The sequence below is a fragment of the Symphalangus syndactylus genome, chromosome 14 (assembly GCF_028878055.3).
Source record: "Symphalangus syndactylus isolate Jambi chromosome 14, NHGRI_mSymSyn1-v2.1_pri, whole genome shotgun sequence".
Lineage (NCBI taxonomy): Eukaryota > Metazoa > Chordata > Mammalia > Primates > Hylobatidae > Symphalangus > Symphalangus syndactylus.
The window spans coordinates 11,060,407-11,083,395 of NC_072436.2; the positions used below are offsets into that span (position 1 = coordinate 11,060,407).

The following is a 22,989-nucleotide window of genomic DNA, read 5'->3' on the forward strand; positions in this document are numbered from 1 at the left end:
TCTGCCACACAGCCACTAGAAGACCCCTAATTATTCCTGTTCTGCTCTGTTGACCCATCCAGGAAACAGTCAGTGCAGTAACCAAGGCACGCTCATCGACCTTGCGGAGCTGGACACGACAAACAGTTTGTCCTCCGTGTTGGCCCCAGCACCCACTCCACCCTCCTCAGGCATCCCGATCCTCCCTCCACCACCCCAGGCCTCAGCACCTCCACGGAGCCGCTCCTCTAGCCAGGCCGAGGCCACCCCGGGGCCCAGCAGCACAAGCAACACCCTCTCCTGGCTGGACGAGGAGCTGCTCTGCTTGGGTGCGGCCCACAGGGGGCGTCAGGGGCATCCCCTGACAGGACTCTGGGAGGAAGAAGGGTGTGTGGAATTAGGAAGAGCCCGTGTGACTGTTGGGGTGGGCAAAGAACCCTGAGTTGTAGGTAGTCAGTGAAGTTCAGCAACCCTGAGGGCCCCAGGGCCATCCTCCTGGTGGACTCTGCCTCTTGCCCTGCACCCCGCTCCACAGGCCCCCCACTTCTGCATCATGGACTGGAGGGCTCCATTCCCCTCTGGAGGCTGCCTGCAGAACAGCTTCTCCCTACACCTTCACCCATTGATGTCACTTGTCACCTGACCCCTCCTCAGGCAAGGCGGGGCTAGGGCTGCCCAGCTCAGAGCCTCTTCTCATCCCGTTTTCTTCTCTGTTGTCAGGCCTCACCGACCCAGCCCCTGACATTCCTCCTGGAGAGTCAGCTGGGAACAGCCAGTGGCACCTGCTCCAGGTAGGGGCACAGGATTGGTGACAGCATTACTGTGCCGAGGACCTCCGCCTTCCAGCGTCATGTCTCCTGGGCTGCAGTTAGCTGTCCTTCCCCTCCAGAGCGTGCCAGCTGCAGTGGGGAACAATGAGCGCCTCCGGGGCTGTCTTCTGCGCAGTCCTCGGAGGGCTGTGCCCTGTTCCAGCGGCAGGCCCTCCCCACCCGCCCTCGGTTCACCACCCTTTCTGTTGCTCATAGAGGGAACAGTCTGACCTGGACTTCTTCAGCCCCAGGCCGGGGACCACTGCCTGTGGCGCCTCCAACGCTCCTCTGCTCCAGCCCTCAGCCCCCTCCTCAAGCAGCTCCCAAGCTCCACTGCCGCCTCCCTTCCCAGCTCCTGTGGTCCCAGCCAGTGTTCCTGCCCCCAGTGCGGGATCCTTCTTTTCTACTGGAGTGGCCCCAGCTTTGGCCCCAAAAGTTGAGCCCGCAGTCCCTGGGCACCATGGCTTGGCATTGGGCGATAGCGCGCTGCACCATCTGGATGCCCTTGATCAGCTTCTAGAAGAGGCCAAAGTGTAATGAGTGGGAGGAGAGGTGGGGTTGCTGAGGGTTGGGCCTGAATGTGTCAGAACCAGAGCTAACTTTTAAGGGGTGGGGGTGCCTTGTAGTCCCATCATCAGTCAGGCTGGAAGGCAAGGGGTGGGCCTGGGTGAGAGCATGGCCAGGGGCCTTGGGTGAGAGTCCTTCAGCTCTGGCTGTCTCTCTGACGTGCTTTCCATCTTTCCCGCCTCCCAGGACCTCGGGCTTGGTGAAACCCGCCACCTCCCCTCTCATCCCCACCACCACCCCAGCCAGGCCTCTCCTGCCCTTCTCCACGGGGCCCGGCAGCCCGCTCTTCCAGCCACTGAGTTTCCAGTCCCAGGGCAGCCCCCTGAAGGGGCCTGAGCTCTCCCTGGCCAGCATCCACGTGCCCCTGGAATCCATCAAGCCTAGTAGGTGTTGGAGGCTTGAGGTGGGTGGGGCGGTGGGGCCTACAGCCACGGAGCTGTAGGACATGCGACAGGGATGGATCCACGCACTCTTTGCACAGGGTCCCTTAAAGCCAGGCAGGCCTCCCTGCCTGCATTCGTGGTCTTAGGCTCCTCACCGAGCGCCTCTCCCAGATTCCGTTAGGAAGCACTGGACTCATCATGACCATGGAGTAGCCCTTTTCTCCTCACCGCCGGGGCTCTGTTGGGTGTCCCTGGTGCTGCTCCTCCCACGCTCACATGCCACTTTCTTGCAGGCAGTGCCCTTCCTGTGACAGCCTACGATAAAAATGGCTTCCGCATCCTCTTCCACTTTGCCAAGGAGTGTCCCCCGGGACGACCTGACGTGCTGGTGGTGGTGGTGTCCATGCTGAACACGGCTCCCTTACCTGTCAAGAGCATCGTGCTGCAGGCTGCAGTGCCCAAGGTACCAGTGTCTCCCTGGGGCCAAAACGGCCTTGACCCTGTTGTGTAGAGGCCTTTGCCGCCAGCAGGTGGCAGTGTGTGTGTGCACTGCGGGTTCCATCTGGGGCACCTGCCAGTTCTCTTCAAAGGAGCTTCTCTCTCTTTAGTCAATGAAAGTGAAGTTGCAGCCACCTTCTGGGACAGAACTCTCTCCATTTAGCCCCATCCAGCCACCTGCAGCCATCACCCAGGTCATGTTGCTGGCCAATCCACTGAAGGTGAGCAGCAAAGAACCCAGGGGTCCCAGCCTGAGGCCCCAGCTGCCCCAGATTAGGACCTCAGGACCACCACCTCCCAGCTGGAAGTGTTTTGACTGTAGGATTGACACATCCCTTTGCTGCCTTAGGTTAGGCGTCTGAGCATGGTTGGGGGTTGCAGGGAAAAGGGACCATTCCTCTAGCACAGAGAGGGTAGCAGAATAGAGGGCATCCTGCCGAGGGGCCATCTGGGCTGGATCTCACTTGCTGCCCTCTGTCACAGGAGAAGGTGCGGCTTCGGTATAAGCTAACCTTCGCCCTGGGGGAGCAGCTGAGCACAGAGGTGGGCGAGGTGGACCAGTTCCCTCCTGTGGAGCAGTGGGGGAACCTATGACCCCAGAGGACGCCGTGATCTCCATCTTGAAGCCAGGCAGGCTGCCCTGAGACGGGGAGGGCTCTGGTCCCATCACTCTCCATGCCCTGACGACAGTGCTTGTAGCTTTGATGTGGAACAGGGGCCCTGGGCATTTCTGCTGGGAACCAAACTGCTGCTGTGATAACCTGTCCTTTGGCCCCTAAAAGGACCTGTTTTTATCTACCTGTGTGACTTGAAGTGGCCATATGCTGTCAGGGGTGGGGAGTGGCCCCTGACTTCACTGCTGTCCTGGGAACATGGACCCCCCGGCTTGGCCTAGGTGTTTTCTTCCTTCTACTGGCATTCACTGAAGCCACCGGGATGGGGGTGGGAGTCTCTAAAGAGAGACTGTCACGGGTCACTCCCCACAAGAGCCACATCCTCACACCTGACAGATGCACGGCCCAAGGGGTTGCAGCCCTGTTGCAATTCCATGCTTCCCCTGCCAGCCAGCTCCTGCTGCCATCCCCAGGGAGGTGGGCCAGGAAGGTGCCTGGCCCAGAATAAGGAACTGGCATACTGCAAAGTCCCCAGCCCTGCCTCTGGTGGACAGCATTGTCCTGGAATGGCCACGGAGTGATGAGTTGTGTGCTTGTCCCTGGCAGTGGCAGGCTGTGTCCTGTGGACATCTTGGCAGGACATGGAATTTGGCCTCATGACAGGCCCAACTAGGGATAGGAAGGAAAATGAAGAGAGCCAGTATTTCCCCTTCTCCAGAAGCAGGTACTCAGCTTTCTGGGAAAAGCGTGCCTCCAGCCGTGGGGACAGGCCATCCTACTGACTACCTCTTGCTTGGCATGAAATAAACTGCTATCCTCCCCTTGCAATCTCCTGCCACTCTACATCCTACTGCTTTGGCCTCCCTCTCCTCTCACCAGATGGCATGTGGTGTGGCACCTGTGGCTGGACATAGGAGGCCTCAGGATCACAAATGTTGCACTAGACATATGTCCTAATGTGCTGCCCAGAAACCTCAACTGTTCCCCAGCTACTGAGGGGCACTGTCAGCGAGATGCTGGGTCTGGAGGTAATGAGATCAGGGGCCACACTTACTTGAGCTGAGTCACCAGACCCTGTTGCTTCAACAGTGCTTGGCCCCAGCCAGTTTGTCCCGGCCACTCTAGCTGCTGGATATGATCCTGGGACATGGACTCCAAGCCTCCCTCACATAAAAAAAAAAAAGGAAACAAACAGTCACCAGCTGCCATAGACACGGGGGAAGCTTGCGGAGCTCAGGTGAACAAGCTCAGCAATTGGACATCTCTGGGGAAAGGAAGGTGGCACAGACCACGTTCCCTGGTTCCTCCCTGCTCCCTTGCCAGGCTTCCTTATTCCTTACTATGGATCAAGAGGTCATATCCCTTCCCTGCCCCTCGCTGTCTTTAGCAAGCAGGTTTCACTGCTTCATTAGGAGAGAACAGGTCAAAAGTGAATCGTTTTTTAGTACTTAAAGAATAAATCCAAGAGCTTTCCAGAGACTGGCTGCTGCAGCCCTGGGAATGTCTGTGGAATTACTATGTGGAAATGGAACTTTCTATTACGCTCTAGACATTACAATTATTTGAGTGTTACTCGTTACTATTGAGGTCAATGCTTCGTGGCAAATGGCTGTACTGGATATACCAACTCTGCTGCCCTTGTTTTGCTGCATGTTAAATAAAACCATTTTCACTGTACTTGGAATCTTCCTAGTATAGACGCCATTCACCCTGATGGAGGAAAAGGTACCACCTATGAATTCTAGATATACATGAGAGGATAGCCTATGATAGAACTGCCCAAGGTTCTTGTTAAAAGTGCAGGTTGCTGTATGCTTATATTTTAAGGGAACTAAATAACCAAAATGTTAAGTGTTCCAGAAGAGGTGAGGCAAGATTTCAGAAGCACAAGTATACCACCAAGGGCTCTTGTTCAGATTCCCAAGACAACTGCAGTCACCGTAACTTTGGGGGTTTCTTCTTTTTTTCTTTTAATAACAGAGAGGGAGTCTCCCTATGTTGCCCAGGCTGGTCTCAAACTCCTGGGGTTGAGGGATCCTCCCAAAGTGCTGGGATTATAGGCATGTGCCACTGCACCCGACCTGGGGGGTGATTTCTTATCTAAGGAGGCACAGGAAAACAGTTCCATATCAGAACATAAAACAAGGCCGGGTGCAGTGGTTCACGCCTGTAATCCCAGCACTGTGAGAGGCCAAGGTGGGCAGATCACAAGGTCAGGAGTTCGACATCAGTCTGGCCGACACAGTGAAACCCCATCTCTACTAAAAATACAAAAAAATTAGCCGGGTGCGGTGGCTCAAGCCTGTAATCCCAGCACTTTGGGAGGCCGAGGCGGGCAGATCACAAGGTCAGGAGATCGAGACCATCCTGGCTAACACGGTGAAACCCCGTCTCTACTAAAAATACAAAAAAATTAGCCGGGCGTGTTGGCGGGCGCCTGTAGTCCCAGCTACTCGGGAGGCTGAGGCAGGAGAATGGCGTGAACCCGGGAGGCGGAACTTGCAGTGAGCCGAGATTGCGCCACTGCACTCCAGCCTGGGGGACAGAGAAAGACTCTGTCTCCAAAAAAAAAAAAAAATTAGCTGGGTATGGTGTACACCTATAATCCCAGCTACTTGGGTGGCTGAGGCAGGAGAATCACGTGAACCCTGGAGGCGGAGGTTGCAGTGAGCTGAGATCGTGCCATTGCACTCCAGCCCAGGCGACAGTGCAAGACTCCATCTCAAAAAAAAAAAAAAACATAAAACAAGCATTTTTTAATCTTACTACCTCAGGTTCAGACTAGACAGATGAAAAATTCCCTGAGTGTACTCTAAGAACCTACATTTGCATAACAACATTTATTCTTTTAAAAAATCTATATACATTGCCATACAAAGATACCACATTGAAGCAGTTCTCAGGAACCTTCCAGTGAGCCTTCTCTTACAATTGCCCGAGCAAGATTTCGTGCCAGAGCAAGTCTCAGCATTTCCACCTTGGTGGTCTCTATGTCATCATCCTGCAAAGCAGAGAGCGCCAGCATGAGATAAGAGCAGGAAGGAGACCTTTCACACTCCCGAATGTTCTAGCTAATCCAAAGGTAGAGGGCACTTAACATTCATAGTAGCTTCCAGCAAATTATCAATATAAAAGAAAGCAATACCAAAGGGCCATACTGGAAATGATGAACAGCAAAGAACAAAATGTAGAGATCAGAATACTAGAATCCCTCATTTTCTCCTAAAAGAAGGTGGTGTGTGAATTACACAGGTTAAGGGGAACAGAGGCACATGTGTCCATAGGAGCCAGTGTTTCTGGAGGGAAGGGGAAGCCTGAGATAGAGGGAGCCTTTTCCCACCTCCATGTGGAACCATCAACCCAAAAGTGAAAATGACCTGGAGCTGCTCGGTATCAGATTCTCCACGCACAGGTCTTCTTGACGTCAAGTCCTCCAGACACCGCATCAACTCGTAAGTCTGTTCTGCTGAGAAAATCACCTAAGGAAAAGAGCCTGCCTTACTTGGCTGCCCCCAGCCCTGGCCTGCACTGGTTGGGGCAGGGGCCCGTGTTCGGACGTTCTTCCTTTCATGCCCTTCGCAAGAGTGTGCTTTGTATACGAATACCTCATTTCAAATCGAGCAGTGTTTCCTGTGAGTCTGGAATTCCACAGAGGGTGCTAAGGGGAATACACGCACACAGGCAGGATGACAAAGGAGGAAACGTGCATTGGCAACAGCTATACAACTAAGCTCCAGCAGGAACTGACAAGCAAAGAAAACCACCGCTGCTGCAACCGTCACCTGTTTCTGTTCCAAAAGGGGCAAGGCATCTATCAGCAGAGTCATCCAGAAAGACCGAGGGGCAATCCGAGACGTCATCAAGGACAGAAGGAGAGAAGCTGCGTCGGCAAAACGCTTCTCTCCGTACATACGGTGGAACTCGCGATACTTTCCTATGGCGAAACAAGAGCACTGGGTAACCTGCGTATTCCCCCAAATTGCCCAAGTGCCACCTACAAAAGTCATCCTGGCCCTAAACAAGAAAAACCTCAGACCAGCCACTCCACAAAGCAGGAGATTTTTTCTGTCTCCAAACTCATAGGTCCCAATGAGACGCAAACCAAGAGCATTCAAAGCAGACTTGGAAGAACTCCAAAGAGCCAAATCTGGGGAAACATCAGAGTCAAAATACCTAACAAGAGTCATGGATTAAAAGAGATTGACCAGGGCCGGGCGCGGTGGCTCACGCTTGTAATCCCAGCACTTTGGGAGGCCGAGGCGGGCGGATCACGAGGTCAGGAGATCGAGACCAAGGTGAAACCCCGTCTCTACTAAAAATACAAAAAATTAGCCGGGCGTGGTGGCGGACGCCTGTAGTCCCAGCTACTCGGAGAGGCTGAGGCAGGAGAATGGCGTGAACCCGGGAGGCGGAGCTTGCAGTGAGCGGAGATTGCGCCACTGTACTCCAGCCTGGGCGACAGAGCGAGACTCTGTCTCAAAAAAAAAAAAAAAAAAAAAAAAAAAAAAAAAAAAAGAGATTGACCAGGCCAGGTGCGGTGGCTCATGCCTATAATCCCAGCACTTTGGGAGGCCAAGACAGGTGGATCACCTGAGGTCAGGAGTTTGAGACCAGCCTGGCCAACGTGGTGTAACCCCATTTCTACTAAAAATACAAAAATTAGCCAGGTATGGTGGCATGCACTTGTAGTCCCAGCTACTCGGGAGGCTGAGGAGGGAGAATCGCTTGAGCCCGGGAGGTGGGGAGGTTGCAGTGAGCCAAGATCGTACCACTGCACTCCGGCCTGGGCGAAAGAGTGAGACTCCGTCTCAAAAAAAAAATAAAAGAAACATGGAGGCACTGGCAAGGCGCAGTGGCTCACGCCTGTAATCCCAGCACTTTGGGAGGCCGAGGCGGGTGGATCACAAGGTCAGGAGATCAAGACCATTCTGGCTATCACAGTGAAACCCCGTCTCTACTAAAAATACAAAAAATTAGCCGGGCGCAGTGGCGTGTGCCTGTTGTCCCAGCTACTTGGGAGGCTGAGGCAGGAGAATCGCTTGGACCTGGGAGGCGGGGGTTGCAGTGAGCCAAGATCACGCCACTGCACTCCAGCCTGGGTGACAGAGTGAGACTCTGTCCCCAAAAAATAAATAAAATACAAAAATTAGCCAGGCGTGGTTCCGCATGCCTGTAATCCCAGCTACTTGGGAGGCTGAGGCATGAGAATTGCTTGAAGTCAGGAGGTGGAGGTTGCAGTGCGCCTGGCACCCTGGGCCACAGAGCAAGTAAGATTCTGTCTCAAAACAAGAAAGAAAGAAACATGGAGGCACTAAGGAGATGTGACAGCCAAACTCATGATCCTGGACATGACGGAAGATGTTTCTGGGACCACTGATGCAATGGGAATATATGAAGGAAGTGCTGGGAGAAGTCTGACGTGATCCCTCCAACCTCCCCAACTACCCGCTTGTGCCCAAAGCACAGGGCACAAAACCCAGAGACTCACCCAGGAATGTCAGTCGGTCACTGAGCATCATGGCTGGCCCCAGGTTGTCAATGAGATCCAAATCAGAAAAGCAGCCTCGCTCACAGTAATCCCTGAGGAACCTGCAGGGCCCAGCCCAGAGATCAGAGTAGCAGTCTCAGGCCCACCTCAACCACCCAGTCCCTGGGAAGCCAACACCAGCAGCACCCACCTGTCTGACACGAGCGTGGCAAAGGCGGCATCCTTAGCACGGATGCTCCAAGAGAGGGCAGAACCCAGGCGATTGTTGCGAACAGCTTTCATGGCTAAGATCTTACAAATGCTGCGAACTTCGCAGGGGAAAAGAAAAGGTAAACGGCTTTCACTCCACAAATCACTCCATTCCTGAGCCCTGTGGGGACCGGAGTGGCCTCACAGCCTCACTCCACCCCAGAGCCACTCTTTGGGCTCTAAACGCAGCTGGATCGGCAGAGCTAGAAACTCAGGCTGATTAACAAGTGTCTGGGATCTGCTAAGAGTGTAAGTGCCCATCAGAGCAGGACTGGCTCTATGAGTGTGTGTGGCTTCAAGGGTAGCAAAATGTTTCTCCCTACATGTCAGCTCTTCTATTACCTCTCCAGATGCCTCAAATCACATCTCCCTGTGGATGGTGAATACCATATGCTTTCAGAAATGGTGGTGAACATGCAATGCCTCTATGCAGGGTAATAACTCATGTTTACATCACTCAACAGTGAGGGGAGAAAGGAAGGGGCAGACTTGGTCATCCTCATTCCACTCTCTCTGCTTTTCCGGAGCCTCCTCCAGCACTGCTTCCCCACTGAGCCAGGCTGAGCTAGCAATAGCAACCCACCTGGACAGGGAAACAGCGCCAACCCCCAGCCCTGACCTCGTGGAATCAAGTGTGTGAGAAAAGGGGCGGCTCAGGCCTTTCCAGGTGGCGTGTAGATTTTGTCTGGGTTCCACTGGATCCCTAGCTTTCCTGTCCCTCCCAAATAATTATCCCATCTCTTAGTTTACCTCTTGGCGTCCACAGCCCCGAGTCTCCCGTGTGGCTTGTGAGGAGGAGGATGGCTGGGGTAGGCATAAAGCGTGACCTCAGGATCCCCTGACTCCTGCGTCCCACAGATGGTAGGCTGGGAGCAGGGCCAGCTCACCTTGTTCAGTCATCTGCCGCTGCTCACAGATCCGCAGCACCTTGAGGGCTTTCTGCTCGGTGTTCAGAGGTATCCGCTCAATGTGCAGCTCCAGGGAGACTCGGCCCAGCTCGGGACAGTAATCAAAGTAATCCACCCCCAGCTGCCACAGGCTGCAAAGGTTCGAGGAGGACAGACATGAGGTGCTGCCTCATGGCTCTGAGGACTGGCACCTGCAGCTCCCTTTCACTGACCCTTCCGAAGCCTTCAGGGAGCCAACTGGGAGAGAACAGTCCAAGCTCCAATGGCACCCGCATGCTGAAGAGCACCCGGCATAGCCCGCACCATGGGGTCCTTCCTACCTGGGATGAGCGAACAGTCCCGAGGCGTACTCCAGCAGGAGGAACTCTCTCATGTTGGAACCGAAACTGGAATAAAACATAACAAAAGACCAAGACTCCTGGCCTGCCCTGTTCAGGGCCCCCTTAGCCCAACCTCCCTTTCAGGCATTCAGTTCACCCCACCCTTGAGGGCTTGGTGGTAAGAAGAGGATGATCGGTGCCTCCAGGCCACTTACTAGAGGTTGTGTGACTGGAGGAGCTTGCAGTGGTCCAGCAGGTCTGTCAGGTGGGCCACAAACCACCAGTTGCTCAGGGCGATGCTGCAGATTCAGACACCAAGGCAAGAAGGAAAATCAGGGCAGAGGCCACGTCACACAAGAGTGGGGGTGAGCAAGAACCCCACATGTCCTGTCCCTCAAAGAGATGGGGCCGGGCGTGATGGTAGCTCATGCCCGTGATCCCAGTACTTTGGGAGGCCAAGGCAGGCAGATCACCTGAGCCCAGGAATTTAAGACCAGCCTGGGCAACATGGCGAAACCCCATCTCTACAAATACAAAAATTAGCCAGGCGTGGTGGAACACACCTGTAATCCCAGCTACTCGAGAAGCTGGGGTGGGAGGATTGCTTGAGCCTGGGAAGCAGAGGCTGCAATCGGCTGAGATCACACCACTGCACTCCAACTTGGGTGAGAGAGCACAACCATATCTCAAGAAAAAAAAAAAATCGCTCAGAAAGTAGTTGAGACGGAGTCTTGCTGTCACCCAGACGGGAGTGCACTGGTGAGATCTCGACTCACTGCAACCTCTGCCTCCCAGGTTCAAGCAATTCTCATGCCTCAGCCTCTTCAGTAGCTGAGATTACAGGCATGCGCTACGACACCCAGCTAGAAAGTAGCTTTTGAATGTTCTTACCACATGCACACCAAAAGGGTCACTATGTGAGGTGACAGATGTGCTCACTAGCTTAATTTCTCAATGTATACGTCTACCAAAACATGTTGTTGGCTGGGCACGGTAGCTCACACCTGTAATCCCAGCACTTTGGGAGGCCGAGGTGGGAGGATCACGAGGTCAGGAGATCGAGACCATCCTCACTAACATGGTGAAACCCCATCTCTACTAAAAGTACAAAAAATTAGCCGAATGTTGTGGTGGACACCTGTAGTCCCAGCTACTCTGGAGGCTGAGGCAGAAGAATGGCATGAACCCAGGAGGCGGGGCTTGCAGTGAGCCAAGATCGCACCATTGCACTCCGGCCTGGGCGACAAAGTGAGACTCCGTCTTGAAAAAACAAAACAAAACAAAAAAAACATGTTGTACACCTTGGCCAGGCGCAGTGGCTCACTCCTGTAATCCCAACACTTTGAGAGGCCGAGGTGGGCGGATCACTTGAGCTCAGGAGTTCGAGACCAGCCTGGCCAAGAAGGCAAAACCCCATCTCCACCAAAAATACAAAAGTTAGCTGGATGTGGTGGCGTGTGCCTGTGGTCCCAGCTACTCAGAAGGCTGAGGCAGAAGATCGCTTGAGCCCAGGAGGCAGAGGTTGCGGTGAGCTGAAATCGCACCACAGCACTCCAGCCTGAGTGACAGCGCAAGGCTCTGTCTCCAAAAAAAAAAAAAAAAAAAAAAAAAAAATGTTGTACACCTTAAATACATACTACTTTGTTAATCACACCTCAATAAAGCTGGGGAAAAAAATGGGAGGGAGTGGGCTGGGCCAGGGGAAAGGACACCTCAGCTTCCCAAAACAGCTGTTGCTACCCAGATTTCTAGCTGATGGTTATGTTGAAACCATTAGAGAAGCCAGTGAAAAGCCTATAGGGGACCCAGGCTAAGGGAGCCAAAGCCTTAGCCTGCACGAAAGCCACCCACAAGTGGAAGGAAGGGCTGAGACGGTGCCCGGTGTCTTCCCAAAGGATCCAGCAGCCTCCAAGGCTGGAAGGCAGCAAGCACTGAGAGCAGAGAACGACACAACTCAAGTGACGGAGACCAGACACAGTGCTGCACAAGGCCACCACGGTCTCCCTACAGGGCCCAGCAGGCCTGAACCACACAGTTAGGTCTTAGATGACACACGCACACACGCCCACTCTCACACACTCTCTCTCTCTGTCTCTCTCTCACTCTGAAGGATTCTGAGTGAGCAGCCGAGACACAGAGCAGGCGGGCATCCTTAACATTCCAGGCGGGAAAGGCCTAATTATCAGCTCCAAAGTAGCCCTCTGCTGAAAGCGAGAGAATGCTGCGGAGTTGGGAAGACCAGCCACGATGAAGGTGACCCCTCTGAGCAACTGTAGCCCCAAATGAGCTGTTTGTCCTGTACTAAGGTCACTGTCAACTCCTTACCCAGGCCCCATGTTGCTTGTTGGGGGCTCTGGAGTAATCAAAGCTCCAGTGCCTCTGCCTGCTATTCTGGAAATGGGGTGTGAGGTTTGTAAACACTGCTGCACCCTGCATCCAAGGTTGTGGGCTGGGCCAAAATACAAGTCAGCAGATTCTAGATTCAGCAGACATTTAGCTGGAACTCTTCTTGGTTATTGAAGGAAGACTTGTCACCTTTTAGCTCGATACTTTTGGAGGACTTGAAGGGCACCAGGAAACTGCCGACATCTTGCCCAACTCCCAGTGAGGTGCACCCCAGCTGTCTCCTCTTGCCAGACAGCAAAGAACTGGCCCATCTTCAGAGGAAGCTGTAAGCCAGGAGGGAAGAAGGGACCCTATGGAGGACCCCATGGAGGACTCCTGGCATCTCCTTTCAGCTGACGGGTTAGCAGTCAAGCATGCCCACCCAGGCACTGAGAGACAAACCCCTGGCCCTTTAGCAGGGCTGAGGAACTACAGCCTCTGAGTCAGGATCCCCTGGCTGCCTTTTCTGCCCCTTAGGGTCTGGCATGATTATTGACATAGGAGTAAATCAGAGGCCCACTTAGAAACCTCCCTTCTCCATGTTCATATGAAGGTGGTGTGAACAGGAATGGAAAAAAAAGAAAGAAACCTTCTTTCTAATGCCTTTAAAAAGGCATGCCAACAGCCCACTGGCTCAAGTCCAGAAAGAGACACACTTCCCTGCCGCCCACAACTGTGCATGGGTTTGACTGATACATCCCATGAGAAAACAAGTGCCTACAAGACCCCAATTCAACCTTTCCCCAGAGCCAGGAGGGCACACTTCCTAAAACTGCTACTATCTCTGAAGACATTGCAGCCCATTTCACAATTCCTGGGACAAGCTCTGCTTTTCTGTTCCTCTTTCAAAACAGGACAGGAGGTAGCCTCGCCATCAGAGAAATGCAAACTCCAAGATTTCCCACTAACAGAGCTCAGATCCCTTCCTGCTTGTGCGAGTGGAGAGAGGCTGAGACTGGGGGACTGCAAGCCTAATCCTTCCTTGTCTGTGTCCGGCACGAGAGTGGTGTTGTTCACCCCTCTTCATTGGTACTTCTCTTTCTCTTCTGCCACCGGAAACAGCAGGATGCTTTCCCCTTTTATACTCCCTGCATCCAAGAGACTTGTTCTGCTCAAATCTGTTTTATTCCTAAAAATCCAGATGCAGCTTATAAAGGAAGCCCTGGTGAAACTCACTCACTGTTATGACACAGGAAATTTAGAATACTCAACTATGGGCAGAGACACCAACAAAGCCAAATGATGGTGTGTTTGTGTGTTTTTAAGTTATTCTCACTAATTCCTCCATGCAGGGACTTCTCACGATGTTTACAGGCCTGTGAAAATATTGACACAAAACTTGACTTTCAGGCCAGGCATGGTGGCTTACGCCTGTAATCCTAGCACTGTGGGAGGCCAAGACAGGCAGATTGTTTGAGCTCACGAGTTCCAGACCAGCTTGGGCAACAACCTCATCTCTCCAAAAAAAAAATAATAATAATTAGCCAGGCATGGTGGTGCACACCTGTAGTCCCAGCTACCTGGAAGGCTGAGGCAAGAGGATCACTTGAACCCAGGAGGTCAAGGCTGCAGTGAGCTGAGATCACTCCACTGCACTCCAGCCCGGGTGACAAAGTGAGACCCTGTTTCAAAAAAAAAAAAAAAACACAAAAAAAACTTGGCAGGGTGCGGTGGCTCACGCCTGTAATCCCAGCACTTTGGGAGGCCGAGATGGGCAGATCACCTGAGGTCAGGAGTTCCAGACCAGCCTGCCTAGGCAACATGGTGAAACCCTGTCTCTATTGCAAAACAAAAATTTGCTGGGTGTGGTGACGGACACCTGTAATCCCAGCTACTTGGGAGGCTGAGGCAGGAGAATTGCTGGAACCAGTAGGCGGAGGTTGCAGTGAGCCGAGATCACGCCACTGCACTCCAGTCTGGGTGACAAGAGCAAAACTCTGTCTCAAAAAAAAAAAAAAAACCCCAGAAACAAACACACAAAAAAACTTGTTTTTCATTCCCCAAATCTAGTATCATTTTCTTGAAGCCCTGGCATTCTTTTGGCCAAAACAAGAAGAGCAGGTAGGGTGAAGGAAACTCTTCCCATGCACAGATCTACAAAGAGCCAGTTGAGGTCAGTGAATCTGACACCTGAGAACACAGTGTTCAAGGTGCCATCTTGGAAGCAGAGAGCAGCCCTCACCAGCCACATTGCCAGTGCCTTGATCCTGGACTTCCTAGCCTCCAGAACTGTGAGAAAATTATCTTTTTCTTTATAAATTACCTGGTCTCAGGTATTCTGTAATATCAGCGTGAGATGGACTAAGATAGCAGGTCTGAGGGAAGGTAAGGAAGGAACAGGCCACTCTAGAAACAAAAGGTGGTGATATTTGTACAGCTAAAAATGGTTAGAGTGGGGGGTGGCAGAGATCCTACCTGCACTCTTTGATTACTTGATGGATGTCAAACTCAAAGGCCGCCAACAAGATGTTGTCCAGGGGTTCTGGGCTGCTCTCACCTCCCAGAAACAGGTCCAGGCTGGACTGTGGAAAGGTGATGAGACACTCAATCCCAAGGATGGAAGCAGAGACTCAGGGGGCAGGCAGGGCTGCTGTTATATAAGGAACCCCAGAGAAGGGTGCCATGTTCTTTCACTAAGGGCCAAAGGAAAGGTCTTCCTGTTCCTCAGGGAGGAATTCAAAGAGAATGACCCACGAGGGCGCTCCCAGGACTCCTACCCCCACCCTCGCCCAGCCCGAGCTCACTCACCTGGGCGTAGTAGTGCAGATCAATGGGTTTTACTGTGGGATTGGAGTACAAGAGCCGAGTCACTAGGAAATGATACCAATTACTCAGAAGTTCCTTCTGCTCTAACAAGGCAGCTTCGTCTCCCAGCATAATCTGAGGAGAGAGACATTTGTGCTGAACTCTGTCCTCCTCCCAGGGGCATCTTCTCCATAATGCTCCTGCTCTCAGCTAAGGGCACTGGATTTCAACTCGTCTGAAAGCTCTTGCCATCATGGCAGAGCGACAGACAGCCCTATCCAAGGAGGACCAAGCTCCTGCCACTGCTGCACTGGAAGCCACAGCCCCCACAGGAAGCCAACATGGATGCACTCTGAGCTGCTTCCCAGACCTTCAAGAGAGACTCCAGGTGAGGGCTGGTGGCGAATGTGCTGTCCTGGAGGTACCGCTCACATTCCTCGTGCCAGTGCTGCCACTTCAGCTCCAGCTCGGTCAGTGTCTGGGTGTTCCCGGGCTAAGGGGGAGACCAGCCATGAGACGTCATCCCATCCAAACCCTTTATATTTAGTGAATCATGCATCTCCTGTGACCCAGCAGAGTAAAGCTACCCCACGTACACTGAGAATGGGCATTGTCCTCATCAGGTCCCCCATGGTTCGGCACATGCCTGCAGAGGCGGGGCTGGCGTCGGCTTCCTTGGAGAGCATCTGTCGGGCCTCATCCAGCCGGCCCTGCAGCACCAAGATGGTCACCTGGGAGGAGATCCAGGCCCATGAGCACTGGCAGGAGGCCTGGCCCTGCTGAGGCGTAAGGAGGCCAGTCCCCTCACCCCACACTTTGGCTTTTTAACTCCTCACACATAGGCTTCTTTCTGCCCCTGAGTCTGCCCTGGGAAGAATGATGGCTCTTTACCTCCAGAAGTAATCTATCACATCCAATCTCATGGCTTTGTCACCTCCACTATGTTTTTCAAACAGCCAGCTGTAGTCCATTATAGCCTGTGACCACCTTTTTTTTTTTTTCCAGAGTTCCACTCTTGTTGCCCAGGCTGGAGTGCAATGGCATAATCTCGGCTCGCTGCAACCTCCACTTCCCGGGTTCAAGCGATTCTCCTGTCTCAGCCTCCCGAGTAGCTGGGATTACAGGCACATGCCACCACGCCCAGCTAATTTTTGTGTTTTTATTAGAGATGGGGTTTCACCATATTGGCCAGGCTGGTCTCGAACTCCTGACCTCCAGTGATTCCCCACCTCAGCCTCCCAAAGTGTTGGGATTACAGGCATGAGCCACCACGCCCAGCCCCAGCTTTTCAAAAATAAAAGAAACAGAAAAACATGTTCCTCTACCTGCTTCCCCCCACCCCTTTTCCACCATCATGATGTGTGCTGTTGATCATTTCTCCCACCGTCTTCTCACAAAACGTCAAGGGTCATGCAATTCCTGGCCAAGAAACAAAAGCAAAATTGTCCCATTCACTAGTGGATTCAGATTAAAACTGGTAATACAGGGCCGGGCGTGGTGGCTCACGCCTGTAATCCCAGCACTTCGGGAGGCCAAGACAGGCGGATACCAAGGTCAGAAGATTGAGACCATCCTGGTTAACATGGTGAAACCCCGTCTCTACTAAAAATACAAAAAATTAGCCAGGCGTGGTGGCAGGCGCCTGTAGTCCCAGCTACTTGGGAGGCTGAGGCAGGAGAATCGCTTGAATCTGGGAGGCGGAGGTTGCAGTGAGCTGAGATTGCACCACTGCACTCCAGCCTGGGCAACAGAATAAGACTCCGTCTCAAAAAAACAAAACAAAACAAAATAAAACAAAACTGCTAATACAGTTAGCTACAACCCCAAGAGGAGGGACTGGAGAAGAACCAAGCTGGGTCTGCCAGGAATTACACATGAGATGAGTCAACACGTAAGACTATCATCTTATCACAGCAAGCCGAAACTGTCACCACCACCTGCAAAGGTGGACATACTTTGTTGAGAAAATGGTTTTTCTCTGATTCTAAGCTCTACAATAGTAGGTTGGTTCAATAATAAATATGTGAGAAGTTTTGTTTGGAAAAAAATTTAAATGAAATAATAGAAAATATCAGAATGCATTAAATAAAATGGTTCATAAAAGTTCCAGTTCCAGTTCAGCCTGCCTGCCTTCCTGCCTTCCTTCCTTCCTTCCTTCCTTCCTTCCTTCCGTCCTTCCTTCCTTCCTTCCTTCCTTCCTTCCTTCCTTCCTTCCTTCCTTCCTTCCTTTCTTTCTGTCTTTCTTTCTTTCTTTCTTCTTTCCCCTCTCTGGCCCAGGCTACAATCTACTCGGCTTGCTGCTGCCCGCGCCGCGGACTGCCTGGGACTGCTGGCGCCCGCCACCGCTGCCTGTCTTTTCTCCTTTGGATGCAGGCACGCGTTCGCCATCTTGGCCACGCTGGTCGCCAGCTCCTGACGCCGAGTGCTCTGCCCGCCTCAGCCTCCCGAGGTACTGGGACTACAGACGGAGTCTCGCTCACCCAGTGCTCGTGTTGCCCGGGCTGGAGTGCGGTGGCGTGGTCTGGCCTCGCGGCAGCCTCTACCTCCCGGCCGCCGGCCTTGGCCTGCCAGGGTGCTGGGATTGCAGCCCCTGCCCGGCCGCCGCCCCATCTGGAAGGTGGGGAGCGCCTCTGCCCGGCCGCCCCATCTGGCAGGTGAGGAGCATCTCTGCCTGGCCGCCCCGTCTGGGAAGTGAGGAGCGCCTCTGCCCGGCCACCTACCGTCTGGGAAGTGAGGAGCGCCTCTGCAAGGCCACCCACCATCTGGGAAGTGAGGAGCGCCTCTGCCCGGCCACCCACCGTCTGGGAAGTGAGGAGCGCCTCTGCCCGGCCACCCCGTCTGGGAAGTGAGGAGCGCGTCTGCCCGGCCACCCACCGTCTGGGAAGTGAGGAGCGCCTCTGCCCGGCCACCCACCGTCTGGGAAGTGAGGAGCGCCTCTGCCCGGCCACCCACCGTCTGGGAAGTGAGGAGCGCCTCTGCCCGGCCACCCACCGTCTGGGAAGTGAGGAGCCCCTCTGCCCGGCCACCAACCGTCTGGGAAGTGAGGAGCGCCTCTGCCCGGCCACCCACCGTCTGGGAAGTGAGGAGCGCCTCTGCCCGGCCACCCACCGTCTGGGAAGTGAGGAGCGCCTCTGCCCGGCCACCCATCGTCTGGGAAGTGAGGAGCGCCTCTGCCCGGCCACCCACCGTCTGGGAAGTGAGGAGCGCCTCTGCCCGGCCGCCCCGTCTGGGAAGTGAGGAGAGCCTCTGCCCGGCCACCCATCGTCTGGGAAGTGAGAAGCGCCTCTGCCCGGCCGCCCCGCCCGGGAAGAAGTGAGGAGCGCCTCTGCCCGGCCGCCCCGCCCGGGAAGAAGTGAGGAGCGCCTCTGCCCGGCCGCCCCCGTCCGGGAGGAAATGAGGAGCGCCTCTGCCCGGGCGCCCCATCCGGGAAGAAGTGAGGAGCGCCTCTGCCCGGGCGCCCCATCCGGGAAGAAGTGAGGAGCGCCTCTGCCCGGCCACCCCATCCGGGAAGAAGTGAGGAGCGCCTCTGCCCGGCCGCCCCGTCCGGGAAGAAGTAAGGAGCGCCTCTGCCCGGCCACCCATCGTCTGGGAAGTGAGGAGCGCCTCTGCCCGGCCACCCACCGTCTGGGAAGTGAGGAGCGCCTCTGCCCGGCCGCCCCGTCCGGGAAGAAGTGAGGAGCGCCTCTGCCCGGCCGCCCCGTCCGGGAAGAAGTGAGGAGCGCCTCTGCCCGGCCGCCCCGTCGGGAAGAAGTGAGGAGCGCCTCTGCCCGGCCGCCCCGTCCGGGAAGAAGTGAGGAGCGCCTCTGCCCGACCGCCCCGTCTGGGAGGTGAGGAGCACCTCTGCCCGGCCACCCATCGTCTGGGAGGTGAGGAGCGCCTCTGCCCGGCCACCCATCGTCTGGGAGGTGAGGAGCGCCTCTGCCCGGCCACCCATCGTCCGGAAAGTGAGGAGCGCCTCTGCCCGGCTGCCCCATCTGGGAAGTGAGGAGTGCCTCTGCCCGGACACCCATCGTCTGGGAGATAAGGAGCGCCTCTGCCCGGCCGCCCATCGTCTGGGAAGTGAGGAGCGCCTCTGCCCGACCACCCATCGTCTGGGAAGTGAGGAGCGCCTCTGCCCGGCCACCTATCGTCTGGGAAGAAGTGAGGAGCGTCTCTGCCTGGCCGCCCCGTCTGGGAAGTGAGGAGCCCCTCTGCCCGGCCGCCCCGTGTCTGGGTAGAAGTGAGGAGCTCCTCTGCCTGGCCGCTCCGTCTGGGAGGTCTACCATGGAGGCCAGAAGCAATGTGGGGGCTGGACGTGGTGGCTCATGCCTGTGGTCCCGGCACTCTGGGGGGCGAGGCGGGTTGATCACTTCGGACTAGGAGTTCGAGACCAGTCTGGCCAACTTGGCGAAACATGAAGAATACAACAGACAAACCAACCAACCAACTCAATGACAACAAAACAGGTCTACCCTGGAGTCATACTCTAATTTTTTCTATTTTCCTCCCTTTCTGATCCTTTATCCCACTTTCTTTTTCTTCCTCTTCCTTCTCCCTCTTCTTTGTCAAATAGAGGATTGAGTTATTATCACTGATCCATATAAAGTCCCTCTCTCATTTATTTTAACTCCCACCCCCATTTGTATTCCCCGACTTCCCATGTGCAACCTTCCTAATATGTTTGATACGCATCTTTTTGTTTGTATGTATTTTTAGAAAATGTTTATTGTTTTTGTATGCAAAAAAAATTAATAAAAAAAATAAAAAAAAATAAAAAAAAAAGTTCCAGTTCAAATATAAATATGCAAAATAAATACACTCAGGCCAGGCGTGGTGGCTCATGTCTGTAATCCCAGCACTTTGGGAGGCCAAGAAGGGTGGATCACCTGAGGTCAGGAGTTCGAGACCAGCCTGGCCAACATGGTGAAACCCTGTCTCTACTAAAAATACAAAAATTAGCCGGGCGTGATGGTGCATGCCTGTAGTCCCAGCTACCTGGGAGGCTGAGGAAGGAGAATCATTTGAACCCGGGAGGCAGAGGTTGCAGTGAGCCGAGATCATGCCACTGCACCCCAGCCTGGGTGACAGAGTGAGATTCCATCTAAAATAACATAACATAAAATACACTCAATGCAAATAGTCCTCGCTGTTCAGTCTTTATCTGTGAATCTGCCTACTCACTAAAATTTATCTGTAACCCCCAAATCAGTATTTGTGGTACTTTCAAATCAAAATTCAGAGTGGCAAGAATATTGAGTTGCTTGACACACACTAAACAAGGAATTATCGTGATGCAGTTAGTGCCACATTTTTTAAATTTTTGTACATTTTCTTGGGTCCCCAAGTGTAGTACTGAAGTGCTTTCTAGTGTTGCTAAGTGCAAGAACTATGGGAGGTGTTAGATAAGCTTCATTCAGACGCAAATTATACTGCTATACTGCTGTTGGCCCTGAGTTCTTTTTTTTTTTTTTTTAGACGGAGTCTTCCTGTCGCCCAGGCTGGAGTGCAGTGGCACGATCTCGGCTCACTGCAAGCTCCACCTCCCAGGTTCACGCCATTCTCCTGCCTCAGCCTCCCGAGTAGCTGGGACTACAGGCGCCTGCCACAATGCCCAGCTAATTTTTTGTATTTTTAGTAGAGACGGGGTTTCACCATGTTAGCCAGGATGGTCTCGATCGCCTGAATTCGTGATCCGCCCGCCTCGGCCTCCCAAAGTGCTGGGATTACAGGCGTGAGCCACCGCACCTGGCCGACTTCATTGTTAATGAATCAACAATATTATGTCAAGTAAGTTGTCTCTAAACAGATACACACATAAAACAAGTGATCGGTTATATATTGATTGGTTGAACAAAATGTGACCAAAGGCTTGCAGGAATCTAACCCTGTATTTCCCCTAGAAGCAATGGTTCCATATTCACTAATTCAGTATTCAAGGCACTGCACTCCAGCCTGGGCAACAAGAGCAAAACTCCATCTCAAAAAAAAAAAAAAAAAAAAAAACACAAATATATATACATATACATACTGATAACTCCCAACTTTTCCTCTCTAGCCCAAACTTCCTTGTCTGAATTCCAGCTTTGTATATCCAAGTGCCTAGTCAACATCTCCACTTGGATCTTGAATAGGCATCTTAAAACGTAACATGTCGGACAGGCATGGTGCCTCACGCCTGTAATCCCAACACTTTGGGAAGCCAAGGAGGGTGGATTGCTTGAGCCCAGGAGTTTGAGACCAGCCTGGACAACATGGCAAAACCCCGTCTCCACTACAAATACAAAAATTAGCTGGACGTGGTGGCACCCCTTTGTAGTCCTGGCTACTTAGGAGGCTGAGGTGGGAGGATCACCTGAGCTTAGGCAGTCAAGGCTGCAGTGGGCTGTAATCCGACCACTGCACTCCAACATGGGCAACAGAGACTCTATCTCAAAAAAAAAAAAAAAAAAAAAAAAAAAAACCAAAAAAAACCACACACACACATAAGAAACATAACATGTCTAAAATTAAATAACAGTTTGCCTCCAATTCACCAACCTCATCTTCCCACATTCTTCTATTTCTTGCATGCCCACATCAAATCAATCCATCAGCAAACCCCATCAACTCTCTTCAAACATCTCTAGCCTACACCACCACCATCTTTTGCCTGGCTTAGTACAGCAGAATCCAGACTGGCCTGTTTCCATCCTTGCTGTAGTCTCAACATGGCAGCCAGGACAGCCTTTGGGAACCTAAGATCTCGGGCTTCCTCTGCTCAGCTCTCCAATGCCCCCTCACCCCATATAGCTTAGAATTAAAAGACTAGCTTTTACTGTGCATCAACCATGTCAACTACTTCACCCACATTTATGTCCTTTAACTAATTTAGTGATCACAACACCCCCATGGGACAGGTATTATTATCTCCACTGGACAGAAGAGGACCCTTAAGGCCGTTAAGTAGCTCACTCAAGATCTCACAGCTAGTGGCCGGGCACAGTGGCTCACACCTGTAATCCCAATACTTTGGGAGGCCAAGGCAAGAGGACTGCTTGAGGCCAGGAGTTCAAAAAATAAAAAAATTTGGCTGGGCATGGTGGCTCAAGCCTGTAATCCCAGCACTTTGGGAGGCTGAGGCAGGCGGATCACTTGAGGTCAGGAGTTTGAGACCAGCCTGGTCAAAACAGCAAAACCCCATCTCTACTAAAAATACAAAAATGAGCCAGGCAAGATGGCGAGAGCCTATAATCCCAGCTGAGATCGCCCCACTGCACTCCAGCCTGGGCAACAGAGTGAGACTCTGCCTCAAAAAATAAATAAAAATTAAAAATAATTGGGTTAGCCAGGCAGGGCGGCTCACGCCTGTAATCCCAGCACTTTGGGAGGCTGAGTCGGGCAGATTATGAGGTCAGGAGATTGAGACCATCCTAACATGGTGAAACCCCGTCTCTACTAAACAAAATACAAAAAATTAGCTGGGCGTGGTGGCGGGCGTCCGTGGTCCCGGCTACTCGGGAGGCTGAGGCAGGAGAATGGTGTGAACCCGGGAGGCGGAGCTTGCAGCGAGCCGAGATCGTGCCACTGCACTCCAGCCTGGGCAACAGAGCGAGACTCTGGCTCAGAAACAAAAACAAAAAACATTGGGATGGAGGGAGGCAGGCAAATCACTTGAAGTCAGGAGTTCAAGACCAGCCTGACCAACATGATGAAACCCCATCTCTACTAAAAATACAAAAAAAAAAAAAAACAAAAAAACAAAACCCAGCTGGGCATCATGGCGTATGCCTATAATCCCAGCTACTCAGTAGGCTGAGACAGGAGAACTGCTTGAACCAGGGAGGCGGAGGTTGCAGTGAGCTGAGATAGCGCCACTGCACTCCAGCCTGGGCAACAGAGCAAGACACCATCTCAAAAAATAAATAAATAAATAAATAAATAAAAACTTTAGCTGGTGGTGGTAGCACATGTCTGTGGTCCCAGCTACTTGGGAGGCTAAAGTAGGAGGACCACTGGAGACCTGGAGGCCAAGGCTACAGTGAGTGGTGATTGTGCACTGCAGCCTGGGGAACACAGTGAAACCATA

The 22,989-nt window shown here is 53.1% G+C and overlaps 2 protein-coding genes across 10 annotated transcripts in view; one reads left to right on the forward strand and one right to left on the reverse strand.

Annotated features, from left to right (window-relative positions):
- The window catches only part of GGA3 (golgi associated, gamma adaptin ear containing, ARF binding protein 3), a 20,522-nt gene extending 15,995 nt beyond the window's left edge, over nt 1-4,527 (forward strand). For all 5 annotated transcript variants that reach the window (XM_055241150.2, XM_055241148.2, XM_063617234.1 and 2 more), the window contains 7 exons: nt 63-308; nt 700-770; nt 1,005-1,321; nt 1,542-1,738; nt 2,032-2,201; nt 2,347-2,457; nt 2,720-4,527. In XM_055241150.2, the coding sequence (XP_055097125.1) occupies nt 63-308; nt 700-770; nt 1,005-1,321; nt 1,542-1,738; nt 2,032-2,201; nt 2,347-2,457; nt 2,720-2,830 (1,223 nt within the window). In that variant the 3' untranslated portion in view covers nt 2,831-4,527. The remainder of the gene's footprint in view (nt 1-62; nt 309-699; nt 771-1,004; nt 1,322-1,541; nt 1,739-2,031; nt 2,202-2,346; nt 2,458-2,719) is intronic.
- The window catches only part of NUP85 (nucleoporin 85), a 40,732-nt gene continuing 22,141 nt past the window's right edge, over nt 4,399-22,989 (reverse strand). For 2 of the 5 annotated variants that reach the window (XM_055241153.2, XM_055241152.2), the window contains exons 8-19: nt 15,542-15,676; nt 15,316-15,438; nt 14,949-15,080; nt 14,616-14,722; nt 10,031-10,114; nt 9,816-9,881; nt 9,475-9,626; nt 8,529-8,646; nt 8,339-8,439; nt 6,633-6,784; nt 6,228-6,329; nt 5,672-5,851 (exon numbers count right to left, since the gene is read on the reverse strand). In XM_055241153.2, the coding sequence (XP_055097128.1) occupies nt 5,750-5,851; nt 6,228-6,329; nt 6,633-6,784; nt 8,339-8,439; nt 8,529-8,646; nt 9,475-9,626; nt 9,816-9,881; nt 10,031-10,114; nt 14,616-14,722; nt 14,949-15,080; nt 15,316-15,438; nt 15,542-15,676 (1,374 nt within the window). In that variant the 3' untranslated portion in view covers nt 5,672-5,749. Of the gene's footprint in view, nt 4,561-5,671; nt 5,852-6,227; nt 6,330-6,632; nt 6,785-8,338; nt 8,440-8,528; nt 8,647-9,474; nt 9,627-9,815; nt 9,882-10,030; nt 10,115-14,615; nt 14,723-14,948; nt 15,081-15,315; nt 15,439-15,541; nt 15,677-22,989 lie in introns of those variants that run through there. The other 3 variants (XM_055241154.2, XM_063617236.1, XM_063617235.1) reach the window with 2 other exon arrangements.